Source organism: Lactuca serriola, chromosome 5, assembly GCF_051521515.1.
Source record: "Lactuca serriola cultivar US96UC23 chromosome 5, Lser_US96UC23_V15, whole genome shotgun sequence".
Taxonomy (NCBI): Eukaryota; Viridiplantae; Streptophyta; class Magnoliopsida; order Asterales; family Asteraceae; genus Lactuca; species Lactuca serriola.
In genome coordinates, this window is record NC_136412.1 from 346,811,430 (window position 1) to 346,825,222 (window position 13,793).

At 33.5% G+C, this 13,793-nt stretch overlaps 2 protein-coding genes across 5 annotated transcripts; one reads left to right on the forward strand and one right to left on the reverse strand.

The window, feature by feature from the left end:
• Positions 1-2,304: 2,304 nt before the first annotated feature.
• On the reverse strand, positions 2,305-8,861 carry PRT1 (proteolysis 1). 4 transcript variants are annotated; one of them, XM_079003828.1, is made up of 8 exons: positions 8,705-8,861; positions 8,178-8,206; positions 7,901-8,080; positions 7,532-7,774; positions 7,205-7,408; positions 6,986-7,107; positions 6,533-6,898; positions 2,305-2,448 (listed from the first exon to the last, which is right to left on the reverse strand). In XM_079003828.1, exons 1-7 carry the CDS (start codon positions 8,761-8,763, stop codon positions 6,536-6,538), a joined length of 1,200 nt encoding a protein of 399 aa, XP_078859954.1. In that variant the 5' UTR covers positions 8,764-8,861; the 3' UTR covers positions 2,305-2,448; positions 6,533-6,535. The 4 variants fall into 4 exon arrangements, with proteins under 4 accessions (XP_078859954.1, XP_078859955.1, XP_078859952.1 ...); XM_079003829.1 differs by lacking the exon at positions 2,305-2,448 and adding an exon at positions 5,863-5,974; XM_079003826.1 differs by lacking the exon at positions 2,305-2,448 and adding an exon at positions 5,863-6,002.
• An 83-nt stretch (positions 8,862-8,944) lies between these two features.
• On the forward strand, positions 8,945-10,662 carry LOC145055484 (uncharacterized). The gene is made up of 3 exons (XM_079003830.1): positions 8,945-9,094; positions 9,426-9,733; positions 10,352-10,662. Exons 2-3 carry the CDS (start codon positions 9,430-9,432, stop codon positions 10,405-10,407), a joined length of 360 nt encoding a protein of 119 aa, XP_078859956.1. The 5' UTR covers positions 8,945-9,094; positions 9,426-9,429; the 3' UTR covers positions 10,408-10,662.
• The last annotated feature ends 3,131 nt before the right edge of the window (positions 10,663-13,793 follow it).

Sequence of the window (13,793 nt, forward strand, 5' to 3'; positions counted from 1 at the left end):
TTCATGCATGTACTAGAATTTAAGCACTTTTGGTGTCTGTTAGCACAAACATTCATGGAATCGAATGAAACAATACACAATACGAATCTAGAGGATTTTAAATGCTAAATAGGCTTCCTTTCGCTAAGATTCTTTCCACTCTGAATTATATTTTTTTTTTCAAATAGTCATTTTATTATAAAATCGATTTCAATGTTTGGCAATAGTTTTGTCTATCTCCTAAAACCAAAACATAGATATTTTTCAATTTCCTTATTATTTCTTTCATAATATTCAACTTAACTGGATTTATAATGGTTGTTAATATGTCTAAAAACATTGCTAAATTTACTAATTGTCTTCAAGAAGCTTCTAAAGAATCCTAATGCTAATGCAATTGTAGTAGGCCTTACATAGATAGGCAAGCATAAGATTTGGGTAAGTTTGCAAAAAGATTGTAGATTACAAACAAGTAACTCAAGTTAAAAAGAAAATGATTTATTATAATACATGAACTTAATTCATATGCAATGTAAATTTGCCGGAGGTTGTTGAAATTTAAATATCTACAGCCACAGTAATATAGCAATATAATCGGATGTATTTCAAAAATATAATGTTTTGTTTTGAAAGGAATTTTGTAATATATAAACAAACTAATTCTATAACATTTTTCGCTTTGAGAAAAGGACATCGTTTATGTACTCATCCAACAAACGCAAAACTGACCAAAACAATGTTTGAATGTGATGTGTTGTTTTCTATGGGTAAGAATTATTTGGTTTGGAGCCGAATAACCCGAAAACCATATCGAACCGAAATTGGTTTCAGATCAAACCACATTCAAATTCGATTTTTGGTTTGGTCCAAGACCAAACCGAATTATAACTTTGATTTTTGGCTTGAATTTTGGTCACTTAAAATTTAGATGAATTTCATTACAAAATAATTACGCATTCAGTTTTCGGTTTGGTCTAGACGAATTTGAATTCATTTTGGTTCGTATTCGCTAGATTTTGATTTTTGGCAAAAACTGAATCATGTTCATTAATTCTCTTTGGCTGTTTTGAAATTCATTTTTTGTACGATACAAAATTGAATCTTAAACAAAATATAAACATATGGTTTACCATACCCCTTCCCATTGGAAAAAAAAAACAAAGTCATGCTATCAGTTTCAACAACTGATGAAAACACACCTAAAATCAAGAACACCCGTCCCAATAGAAAATCAAAAAGACATAGTTATATTTGCACCACCCCTCCGAAGAATTTAATCGAATAGTAGTTTCACCTTAAACATTGTATATCATGAATATAAAATGTTTTCGTATAAAATTAATCAGTAAAGAAAACGATTCACTAAAATAAATAATTTGACAACTGTCAAAAAGAAAATAATCACAAATAAAAAACGATATACTAAGATAGATTATTTTTCGACAGAAAATTATTCAATGAAATACTATTTAGCTTTTGACGAGAGGGAACTAATATCCGAAAGAAGTAGATTGTTGTTGTCACATCGCTTTGGTACTATTCGTTGTCGCAAAACCGACCAATAACAACATTTGTTGCAAAACTGACCAATAACAACATGAGTGTTCCTAGAAATGTACATGTTTCTAGATGGAAGTAATTTCCGAAACAAAATTATTCGCCGTCGCCGTTTTGCGCGGGTACACCACTTATATATATATATATATATATATATATATATATATATATATATATATATATATATATATAACTCTATTTGGGTACTGTACGAAGTATTTGAAATACGGGAAAGAAATACCATTCGGGTAATATTTCCAAAGGAGCTGCAAATGGATCTACCGGTTCACCGATCATTGATGGTTCTACAACCGCTAAGCCTACGGTACATGCAATAGTATCTAGAATTACTACCGAAAAATATATAAAAGATCATTGGGCCATGCAGTCTCCCAGTAATAATTATGACCCATATTAGCCAATTTCGATCTTAATACAAGATCATTCAAGTCAGGTTTTTTTTGTTATTGGGATAGGCGAATTCTTATAGATCCATCCTCCAGAGAAACCGGACTTGATAATTTTTCATCATCCGGCTCGAGCAAGAATCAAAAGAAACAAATGAATCCATATAAAATACATGTTATCTAGACACCCCCATATATGATATATGAATGGTTTTATGTATGACATCCCCAATTTCACGGCCAGAAAAGACCGATTTGTTTATGTTTTGTTTTTAAAAATCATAGTAATATTTCAAAAGAAAACGGTTGTGGAATTTATTCCCAAAACAAATATGATAAGAATTTATCAACGCATTTCTTAAAGAAATGTATTTTCATTATATAACAAAATATCGGGATGTCATGTTCCGATACAGACACATAAGCATAAACAGAACATACATTTATTTACACTAGTGATTTACATCTCCTTTAATCTCTCAGTGAAATGTCTTCGTATTGATACCTGTGATACAAAGAAAACTGAGTGGGTCAGACTTGGGAGCCTGGTGAGCATATAAGGTTTTCATCCCAATATGTTATATCATATATTTATATATACAAAACATTCAAACTTGTACAATTTCACCATATAAAGGAAACTCTTATCCCACCCCATCAATCCTCACAACGACACGATCTAAACTCTCGTACCTAAAATTTTCCTCTTTACCTGATCCCTACTCTCGGATCTAAAACTATCCTCTTCACCCGATCCATACTCACGGATCTAAAACTAACTTTTTCACCTGATCCATACTCACGGATCTAAAACTAACTTTTTCCCCTGATCCATACTCACGGATCTAAAACTAACCTCCTGTTCTGATCCATACTCTCGGATCAATAATTGTACTCAATCCATACTCCCAGAATAGAAACAATTAACTATACCTTAATCCTGATCTGATCCATACTCCCGGATCAATAACTGTGCCCAATCCATACTCCCGGACTAGGGACAATTAACTTAGTCTTAATCCATACTCCCGGACTAATAACAAGTTTTTTTTTTATCTTTTTACCTAATCCATAATCCCGGATCTAAAACTAACCTCTTGGTCTAATCCATACTCACGGATCTAAAACTAGCCTCTTGATCTGATCCCTACTCACGGATCTAAACTAACCTCTTGATCTGATCCCTACTCACGAATCTAAAACTAACCTCTTGATCTGATCCATACTCACGGATCTCATCTACCTATGTCCTACCCAACATATTTGTAGTTACAAAATACATATACAGTTTAACTCATTAAAACCTATATAGTTCATCCATTCCACCAACATCTCAAATAAACAACAATATATAAACATATAACACATATTTCATAGCAAATACTTCATACTTATGTGTTAGAAGAAAGTAACTATACACTCACTTGATCATAAGATGATCGGACAACACTACGGCTTGCAATCGTAGTATTCTTCGGTGAAACCGGATATCTTCACACACCGGACTTCTCGCGGGCAGAGCTTCGGCTCGTAAACTCTTTTCTTCTCGGGATCTTCGGGCTTCTGGACTTGCTTTGGGTCTCGAGGTTGATACCGGGGCTTCGGGGGGTTAAAATAGGGCTTAGAGAGTGTATCGGGAGTGGGAGAGAAGAGATGGAGCAACCATAATCGGCTGGCCCTTGATTTCTATTTATAGGGCAAATTCTCATTTTCCACGTCGTGAACAGTACTTTCACGCCGTGGGCTTGATCGTCACTGCATACGTCATCGCAAGTTGGGTCTGGTAGACTCCAAGAGGCATCAGAAGACATGTCACGTCGTGACCACTGATTTCACGTCGTGGTCTCTGACAGTCTTGGGGTTTCGCGTCCCGAACTTCAGAAATTTATAACTTTCGCATACGAACTCCGTTTTCGACATTCTTTATATCGGCGCGTAGGTGAGATTATGATCTACAGCTATCGTTTAGACTTTGTCGGCTAATTTTGACTATATTTTTAATATATTGTTAATATATCATTTTTAGTAAGCTGGGACAGGAAAACTGCGTTCGAAATTCATAACTCCTTCATCTGAACTCCGTTTGTGTCTGTCATTTTACCGTTGCACTACTATTAACGAGATTTTCGACTCTCGTTTAGATTGTTTTGGCTAGAAATCACTCGATCTCAAATCGAGTATTCGGGCTGCATATCGTTAAGCTGAAACTTCGGAAAATCATAACTTCTTCATGCGAAGTCAGATTTGGGTGTTCTTTTTATGCACGCTCTCGGTTTAAACGAACACTACGACTTTCGTTTAGATCACTAAGGCTAAAAATCGCTCCAACGTAAATTCACTTTTTACGTCATTCAGTGTCGTGCCGGTTCTATCGCAAAACTTCGACAGGTCATAACTTCTTCGTTATAACTTGGATTTCGGCGTTCTTTATATGTATGGAATCCTTGTAACATATACTACAACTTAGTTAAGATTATTCATCCTAAATAATCTTCTATCAAAAAGTCATTTTTGACGCTTAACGTCTTTAAATTGACTAGTCTTAATCTACGAGCGTTACATTATGTACGTAAAATAAAAAATTTAGTGGATTTTTTTTTCTCGAGTTGAAACTATCGTATATGATTGTTTCCAATAAAGAATTCATAATTGTTTTAATATATTTATATTTAATAATATAATTTAATTACTAAAAGTATTATTATGCTTTATTTATTTTAAAGATTATTTTAGTCAATTTTAAAATCTAAAAGAATCTTTTGTTAAACGCTAATTGAAATAACTTTTAGATTTAAAGTTTTTTGTTTAACCAAAAAGCTACAAACTTTTGTTGCCCAAAGGAATTTTTTTTATTTCAAGTTTTTTCTTAAAAGCTAAAAGCTCCGAAAAACTATGTGCCGAACATACCCATGAACTATCAAGCTAGGCCTGACAAATCTCGACAAGACACAAAATAAAAGGGTTTGGATTGAGTTTTTCAACTCGCCAACTTATTTATTAAACAAGTCATATATGAGTTTGTTAAAAAGATACGGGTTGACCCGCCAACCTGTTTAGAATTTTAAGAAAAAAAATTATATATTTTTTAAATATATTAAGTATTATTCATAGGAATGTAGGATTAATGTTTGTATCTATATTTGTAATTTATCTATGTCTGTATTAATGTTTTAATTTGAACATGTTTTCATGAATGTTACTAATTTTCATTTGCATCTAGAATTTATTCAATGTTTAATTATCTATTTTATTTATGGAATCTGACCCACGAACCAAAATTTGACCCACAAACCCCCAACATGTGAACTTGTATAAATAAATTGGTTGACGGGTTGTATATGAGTTTATGTTCCAAACCCACCAACCTATGAACTGTATAGTTAAATGGGTCGTGTTCAAATTGGTGTATTTTGACCCGCCAACTCGTGACCCCCAACCTATGAACCTGTATAAATAAATGGGCTGACGGGTTGTATATGAGTTTATGTTCCAAACCCACCAACTCGTGACCTGTATAGTTAAATGGATCGTGTTCAAGTTAGTGTATTTTGACCCACTAACCCAAACACGACACGATTTTATATCAAACAACCCCTTAGATATGATTTTCTTTTTTTGTTTAAAAAGTTTTAATTTAATAAAAAACTTGTTAACCAGTTTTTCGGTTTAAATTTAGTTTCAAGAAGTTAACCAGCCGATAGGTTTGATTAATCTTCCAAATTACAATTTCGGTTGGGTTAACCATCCATGTTGGGATGAAAAAAAAAAGTTGTTCTCTTGCTAAGGAATCCAATCCATTGATATTCCTTTAGTATTTTATCATACAAAAAAAAAAAAAAAAAGTTCCAATCCCATCATACCAAACACTACCTAATTTTCAGAATGTTTGTAGTAATGCACAAACGATTCTATATCCGAATAATTACAAAAATCCAAGGTAACAATTTTCATTTAAACACCAAAGAATGTGGTTATGGTGTGGCAAGACAACGACTAGTTTAGTTGCAATCGAAGTTCAAGTATACAACAAACTGCAAGAAATAGCAGCGTACTTCACTCCTGTTACCAATATGGGTAATGTACTTCACTTTTTATGGATTATAACAATGTACTTTCACTTTTTTTACCAATAATAAAAATATGTACCCCATAATAGCAAACATATATACATTTCTTTACGCATAAATAGCAACCTACTTACAATTCCTTACCCATAACAGCAACATACTTATACTTCTCTACCGTTAATAGCAATACGCAAAGAACAAAGTACATTACCGATATTGGTAATGAAATGTAAGTATTTTGCTATTATTGGTGAGAAAATATAAGTAACATTGCTATTATGGGTGGAAAAATAGCAACCTTTACACTTCCTTACCTATAATAGCAATCTACTTACATTTCTTTATTGTTAAGTGTTAACAACAATATGTAAGAAACAAAGTACATTACCCACATTGCTAGCAAAACGTAAGTACACTGCTATTATGAGTAAGAAAAACATAAAGTAGATTGCCCATATGGGTAACAAGAGTAAAGTAGGTTGCCATTTCCCAAAGTAGTTATGAAGAGTTGAGCATACTCACTTTTCATAAAGGTGTTTCATTGTGACTCTGACCTTCTCTTGACCCATCATCATCATCATCATCATCAACATTATTATTATTATCATCAAGAGAAGAAGATGCAGATTCTAAGGCTTGATTAAGAGGTGGGTTTGAGCGATTCCGAGAAGCAGCAGAAACAACTGCCAGCTGTCCACTTAACAATCTGTATATGACATCTCGGTTGATGGCTGGTTTAACTAACTCAAGCTGGTGTTCAGGGGTATGCTTCTGGTTGAACCTGCCTGGAAGCTTTGAGCCTGTTTTGTGGCAATCTCCACACAGATCATAACCACTTTTTTCCTTGCAGTCTTTACATCGATATCTTTCCCCAATTATTGGACACATCTGTGTGTCAACAAATGAAAATTTCAATAAACACATGTTAAACAATATAGAAATGCTACAAAAGCAGAAAAAGAAAAAGGAACTTACCCCACACCTGTCACAACCAACCCCAGGATGAAATTTTGAGCCATGAGCAGTCCACCATTGAAGGAAATTCTCTTCTGTTGGATATGGAAACTTGGAAGCTTCAGCATCGGCTGCTGATGAACCTAGTTTTGAAAGTTCAAAGACATACAGAAAGTAAATATATATAATGGCAATATATGAGACATGTGTAGCTATATTTATAAAATCATCAAAACTCACTTGTCAATGAATTTCCATTTTGAGTTTGCTCTTTGTGGAGCTGCATACTGCTTTTTCTATGTGCATACTCTGAAGAAAAATGTTCCTCTAGGAAATAATCAAGCTCCTTGGAGACTTTTGGAAATCCACTCGGATGCTTACATTCACAAACTTGACATTTAATTACTTTATCCTCTGGGACACTGATGCAGGCCTCACAGTAAACTAAACATCAAATTCAGAAGGAAGAAAAAGAAAAAGTAAATAATAATTTTCACATTTTGAACGAGAAAACACGAAAAAGAGACTATACATAAAAGATAATAGAAAAAGAGAGAGTAAGCATACCATGACCACAATTAAGAGCAACAGGTCGAAATAACAGCTGCTTGCATGCAGAACAAAGCATATCAGCAACTGTTACTTGCTTACAGTTTCCAGCAGAACTTCCATCAACAGATTTCTTTTCTTCAGTAGAAGGATTTATCAACAAATTATCTTCAGAACTGGATTTGGAAGGCTGATCTAATTTTTCACCAGTAACAGAGTCTATATCTGTAGCAAAGCCTAATGAGCCTTGTCGTTCATCCTCTATACCATGGAAACATAGAAAATTAGGTCAAAACTCCATAAAAAAAAAGTCACTAAAGGCGAAGTTTCTAAGTTTTATCTAATATAAATGCATAAATCAGTTGTGGAGAGTAATGTAGAAATTACCAAGTGTTTGTGTTTTCCTTCTATCATAAGAAATCGGATACATCTTCTTGAGAAAGATGTCTAGCATCTGACAGATGGCTGGAAAATGACGATATGGGTGCCTACATAATGGACAATGAGATTGACCTCTCATATCCATGGAGCGGTGGCAACACCAGAAGCAGGTGACATGGCCACAAACTACAAAAATATCAAGAACAATGCAAGTAGTAATTTAGTAACATAATACCAAAATTAACACTAGTAGCATAATCCAGTTTTCTCAAGCATTTCCTACCTAAAACAATGGGTTTGTACAGAATGTCTCTGAAACAAAAAAGCAACATTAGTGAAGAAACAAAAGCTTACCAAAAATCAACAGAAATAACATGTATATACAACATAGTAGATTATAATCATCAAACTATAAGCCCAGAAAATAATATACCAACCTTCAAATTCATATCAGTACACATCACTACAATATGAAACTTATACCTTATAATAATCGAAATTGTTAGCGCAGAAACAGTGTTATACAAAGCTTCAAATTCATGCTGTTTATAATCTCGAATTTAGAAGGATTACGTCTTATAACAAAATAACAAAAAGTCTAAATTCTAGTAGAAACCAATAGAACTATAAAAATTAACGTCGAATCTTACTCGATTCCTACTTCATACATGAATATAAAATACGAATCGTAATTGAGCCACTAGAGAAACAACAAATTTAATTCAAAACCCTAAAATTAAGCAGAAAAATCAAATTTAATTGTGCGAAATTGAATAACAGCAAAGTTATAACGAAGTTTGGGAATATTACAAGCAAACGGCGCATATAAAATGATCAGAAACCTGCTCCGATTCATTACATTCTTCCATGGCTGATTAATTCTTTCGGTTTGTGATTTCAAGTTTTCTTCAGCTTATTTTATTCTGAATATTCTTCAGATGAAAAGAAAGTCCGAGGCTCAGAGCACGCGAGTGTCTGGGTTTGACTTTTACATTTTTCTTTTGGGCCAGCCCACTATTATTAGCCCGATATATGGACATTCTTTCCCGATCTAACCTAATCGAAACTCGGAACTACCGAGTTTCAAGTTTCAACGTCTTTTTTTCTTGCGTGCGAGTATGCGACTTCCCTCTCCCTCCTGTTCTTGCTGATCGATCGATCGACTCCCACCATCAAATTAAGCCACGAAGAGCTAAGTAGGTAAGCAGCTTATTCCTTTTAAGGTTCTTGAGTCTTCCCTCTCCCTCCTCTTCTTGCTGATCGACGACTTCTTTACTGAATTTGTGATTGCTTCTTGACTTTGCTACTGAATTTGTGATTGCTTCTTTTGACTTTGCTCTTTGTTACTTGAATCTGTGAATGTTATGTAAATGCAAGGAGATGTGATGTAATTGAAAGCATTAATGTACTATAATTATAATTTTTTAATACAATACATATTTTTTAATTAAAAATAATGAGTGTAAGTACATTGGAAATTAATTGGATATCTGTTGTAGAGTTCAATTTTCTGTGTGTGTGTGTGTTGTAGAGAGATGGAATTGGCTACGAAGGCTATGGAATTTGCGAACAGAGCAGCGAGCAACAACACAGTAATCAACATATTCCTTGTGGGTGCGTTCGGAGGATTGGCAGTTAGATCATTGAACCAACAAAGACAGATCGAAGCCCTAGAATCTCAAAGGGATTCGCTTGTGAAATCCAACAAATCAATGCGACAAACCATTTGGGAATGGAAGCAAAAGCTCTATACCGAGGCTGAGGCTGATAAAAAACCGATTGTTCCACTCTCAAAACTCAAGTCGATTTATGGCGAAGTCCCCACACTCCCCCAATCTGGTCAGTTCATTGAATTGCTCGTATCTCATTTGTATAGTTTTCTTGTTGCCAATGATCGTTATATTAGTATATTGTTTTGATTTGTGCTTTTGATTCATATCCTAAATGCATTCTTGTTCGATCTTAATTCGAAGCCTAGTTATCCACATTTCAGAAGATTCCAAATTTTCCACATATTCCAATCCTTTCAGTTTGCTATGAAAGCAAACACATTTTATTTGTATATGTAGGAAGGACTGCGTTTGACACATGTATTGGATTGAAACTAATTGATGTTAATGGGACAAAGCAACATGGACTCGTTTTCAATCTCTCCTCATGTAGAGAAGACGTGAATGCCCTTATCCCCATCATAAAATTATCCCTAGAAAGCTTACAAAAGACATAAATGCCCTTCCACCCACCTTGCAAAATTGCAAACTTTGACTATAAAAGTGAACCATGTTAATGGAAAAGGAGAAATAGATTGTTTAAAATTTGCAAATTCTCCATATCCAGATTAAAAAACATCCTGATTACCTACATATAATCATAAACGAATGCATCAAATTCCATATGGGATGTTGTGTGTGTGTGTGTGTGTGTTTTGGTCTTACTGTTTGTTTGTTGTGCATGCAGCTGGAATTGGCGAGAAGAAAGACGGAAAAGCATCTGCAACTAAAATCGTAATCTGAGTAACAACTAAAAGGAATAATGAAGGTCAATCAGCAGCATGAAATAATTTTTCTAATTCCCTCTTGTTTTATGGAACATATAGTGTATGGTAGCATATGTGCAAAATCTTAATCTTAGAATCGAGTATGTGTACCAAATGATATGGGTCCATCAAACCAGAATTTCATGCCTGAGTTCGTTGTTGTCAGAGCTTTTGACCTATAGTTACATTATTTAACTTGTAATTAAAAACGTTATCTGATTCACTTGTAAAAGTCATGACCCTACTATTTAATATTTAAAAATGTAGTAACATAATAAAGGATAAGAGTTAATTACAAAAATGGTCCATATGGTTTGGTTCATATAACAAATGTATAGAAGCTAGACAATTTTAGAATTTTAAAAAACAAAGTTGAAAAACTGATAAACAAATAAATTACACCCATGTAAGGGCAAGATTCAAAATAGGGACCTTAAAGTTAAAAGTTCAACACTTTATCATGTGGACAACTAAGCACTTGTGTTTAATTTTCACAACATCATGATATAATAGGTATAATCCATATAAATCTATATAAAATGAGCCGAGAAAATTTTAAAAAAAAATGTTTGAAAAAAAGATTTGAACTTGTAACCTTCAAAAACACCTCCTAATGTCTTAACTATCTAAACCAACCACAACTTATGTTATTATCTCGCTAAACATATTAATATTATGTATATATACAACGGAATTTTTCTAAAAAAATTACAGTGTAATTTTTTTTAGGGGCATCGTGGGATGTCCCGAGATCTATTGTGGATCCACCAAAGACCATAAGTCTATACAATATGTATGATAAGTGAGACGTACTTGACAACGTTGAACATCATCCCCAACAAAAGTAAGAACCTTGTACCGGTAATGTGAAATGTGTAGCTCCATGGAGCTTCACAAGCTCTCTCTTTTTCTTATTTCTCTGTGTTAGATTTTATTTATATAAAAGCGGTGATGTGGAATGTTGTTTTTTTAAGGTGAGTAAGAATGTAGTGAAACTACGTGGCAATAAACACTTTGTGGAGTATATCAAATGGTCTAACCATCCATTGATTGATGTTCCATTGGTAGTTATAATTAACTCACCCAAAGAAGCCATCAAGAATATGTAACATTTTATTGCCAATATACTAAATCTTCATTAACACACCAATATTCCAAGACAACAATATTCTAATTTTAACATTTCATCACCAATAAAAAGTATAAAAGTATAACGGTGTATTTATGTTTAGGATGATTATGATGGATTTTATGAGGACATCCAACTGACCTTTCAGCAATTTCATAAATTCAAAGGCTAAAATTATGTGAAATGAAGAGACAAGAGGACATTGATTGTTTGTCAGACTTTTTGCTTGGTATCATGGGTCACATCGAGAGATCGGGTAGATGTCAAAGCACATGCAGATGGTTAACACAACCACCCGAATCTTCAATTATTCTTTTGAGTTTTAGGTTGAGGTGAAGTTGTTGGTGGAACCGCGGGCACTTCATATTCATGCTCATAGTTCTTCTATATTCATTTGTCTTAATCGTTGGCGATGCATCAATATCATGTATAATTCTCTCTTCCTGATTTGGAGTTATTCTCGTCAATGCTAGGGTTAGGGCTAGGCATAGCACGTAGTCCGATTAATCTTGTGTATCTTTCTTTGTGTTCTCGTTAACATCAAGCTCCAGCTTTGTGTTTTCAACTTTAACATCAATATTTTTTTTTTGTAATTATTAGGAAGTGTCGTGTGGTAATTCTCCTTCACGTTTTCCTCTGTAAATTTTATGATCGAATCTTTCGATTTCTAGGTATATCATTGGGAGCAACAATGTATTTAGAAGAATTATCTCTATATACGGATCGAGCTTTTGTTTTGAAGATTGTGCATTATGTGAGCCATGGTTTTATAAGAAACTTGAATCATATTATTGAAAGCTAGGTAATGGTGGTTAGATCTAAGAACGAAGAAAAGATAGGTAATGGTTGTTTTGACTCATCCGATACTCGTCTAAAAAAACAAAGCCAAAGTTTGTATACATATCATTTTTGTGTTAGTTATACATTTGTTAATCACATATTACCAATCTTCTTTCCTCCTTTCTTTTATTAATTTTTAGTGTATCATTTTAGTAAATCTTAATATATAATTTTGGTGTTAATCACATATTTGTTAACTAAAAACTCGAAATCGAAACAAAAAAACCAAAATAAACCAAAATCGAACCAAAAACCCCGAAATTGACCTAGAAAAGGACTAAAGTACAATGGGATGTAATAAGCAATAAAGTACATATAAGTTTAGTCATTAAGTCATTATGTAAATGAGATGTACTACGGTATCAAATAAGTGTCTTAGTCTTATTACATCCATTAGAGTCATTTCTAAGAGTTATGAAATGTTTAGATGCATAAGGACTAAAGTACGATAGCCAAATGAGTAAAAATCACCATTTGTGCATAATGGGTTGAACCTGGGCAGACCCAAGGCTAGTGTAAATGAGCTCGGTCAGGTTTGAGCAATGTTTGTTTCATAAAAATGTTAATCATAACTCAAGTTTGGCTTGTCCGTTTGACCTCTATCTCCTTTCACATTTTTCATATAACCTTGAAATTAGTATTTAAACCATAAATTTAGTTAACCAACTTTGTAAGGATATTTCGGTAGTTTGTAATCCATTAATGGTATTCTTTAGGTGGTAATTAAGAAGCCTTTTGTCGTCGGAAGGAGTAATGAAGCATAACAAACACTTGAGGTGAGTGAATGTTGAGTACATGTTCCTATCACGATCTTTGTTAAATATTTTGGTATAAACTTATATAACAAGTACCTTTGCTTTCTTTATGACCTTTTTGGTATGTTTGTGCATTTTTGGAAATGTCTTCATTTAAAAATGCAAATGTTGGTTGAAAACTTGTTTAAGCATTATACTTGCGCATATGGATGGACACATAACTCCAAAATGTTGAACTTAGTGTTCGGGACTCTAAGTGGGTTTTGAGTATAACACTACTATTTTGTTTATGCCATTGGACCATTGACCCCCCAGAATGGAAGAGACTTTGTTTTGAGAGTAGAGAACTAGAGTTGGGATTTAGAAGCATGTGTATGTGCATTGAATTAAAACTTGTTTTGTATTGCTTATCACTAATTCTTCTTGGCCCTTATATCCTTTATATATAAAAGGTTTTGAAAACATTTATGGGAGTTTAACTTTGGGATTGGATTCTTGCCGTTATCCAATTCCATTCAAAAGTCTAATTTTCAATGTATTCCCTAGACTCCCCAAACCTACTGTTACTATTTTGACATGGATTCAGGTTGAAGGATTATTAAATATTCAATTGGATATTTAGAATAAATACTGTGATAA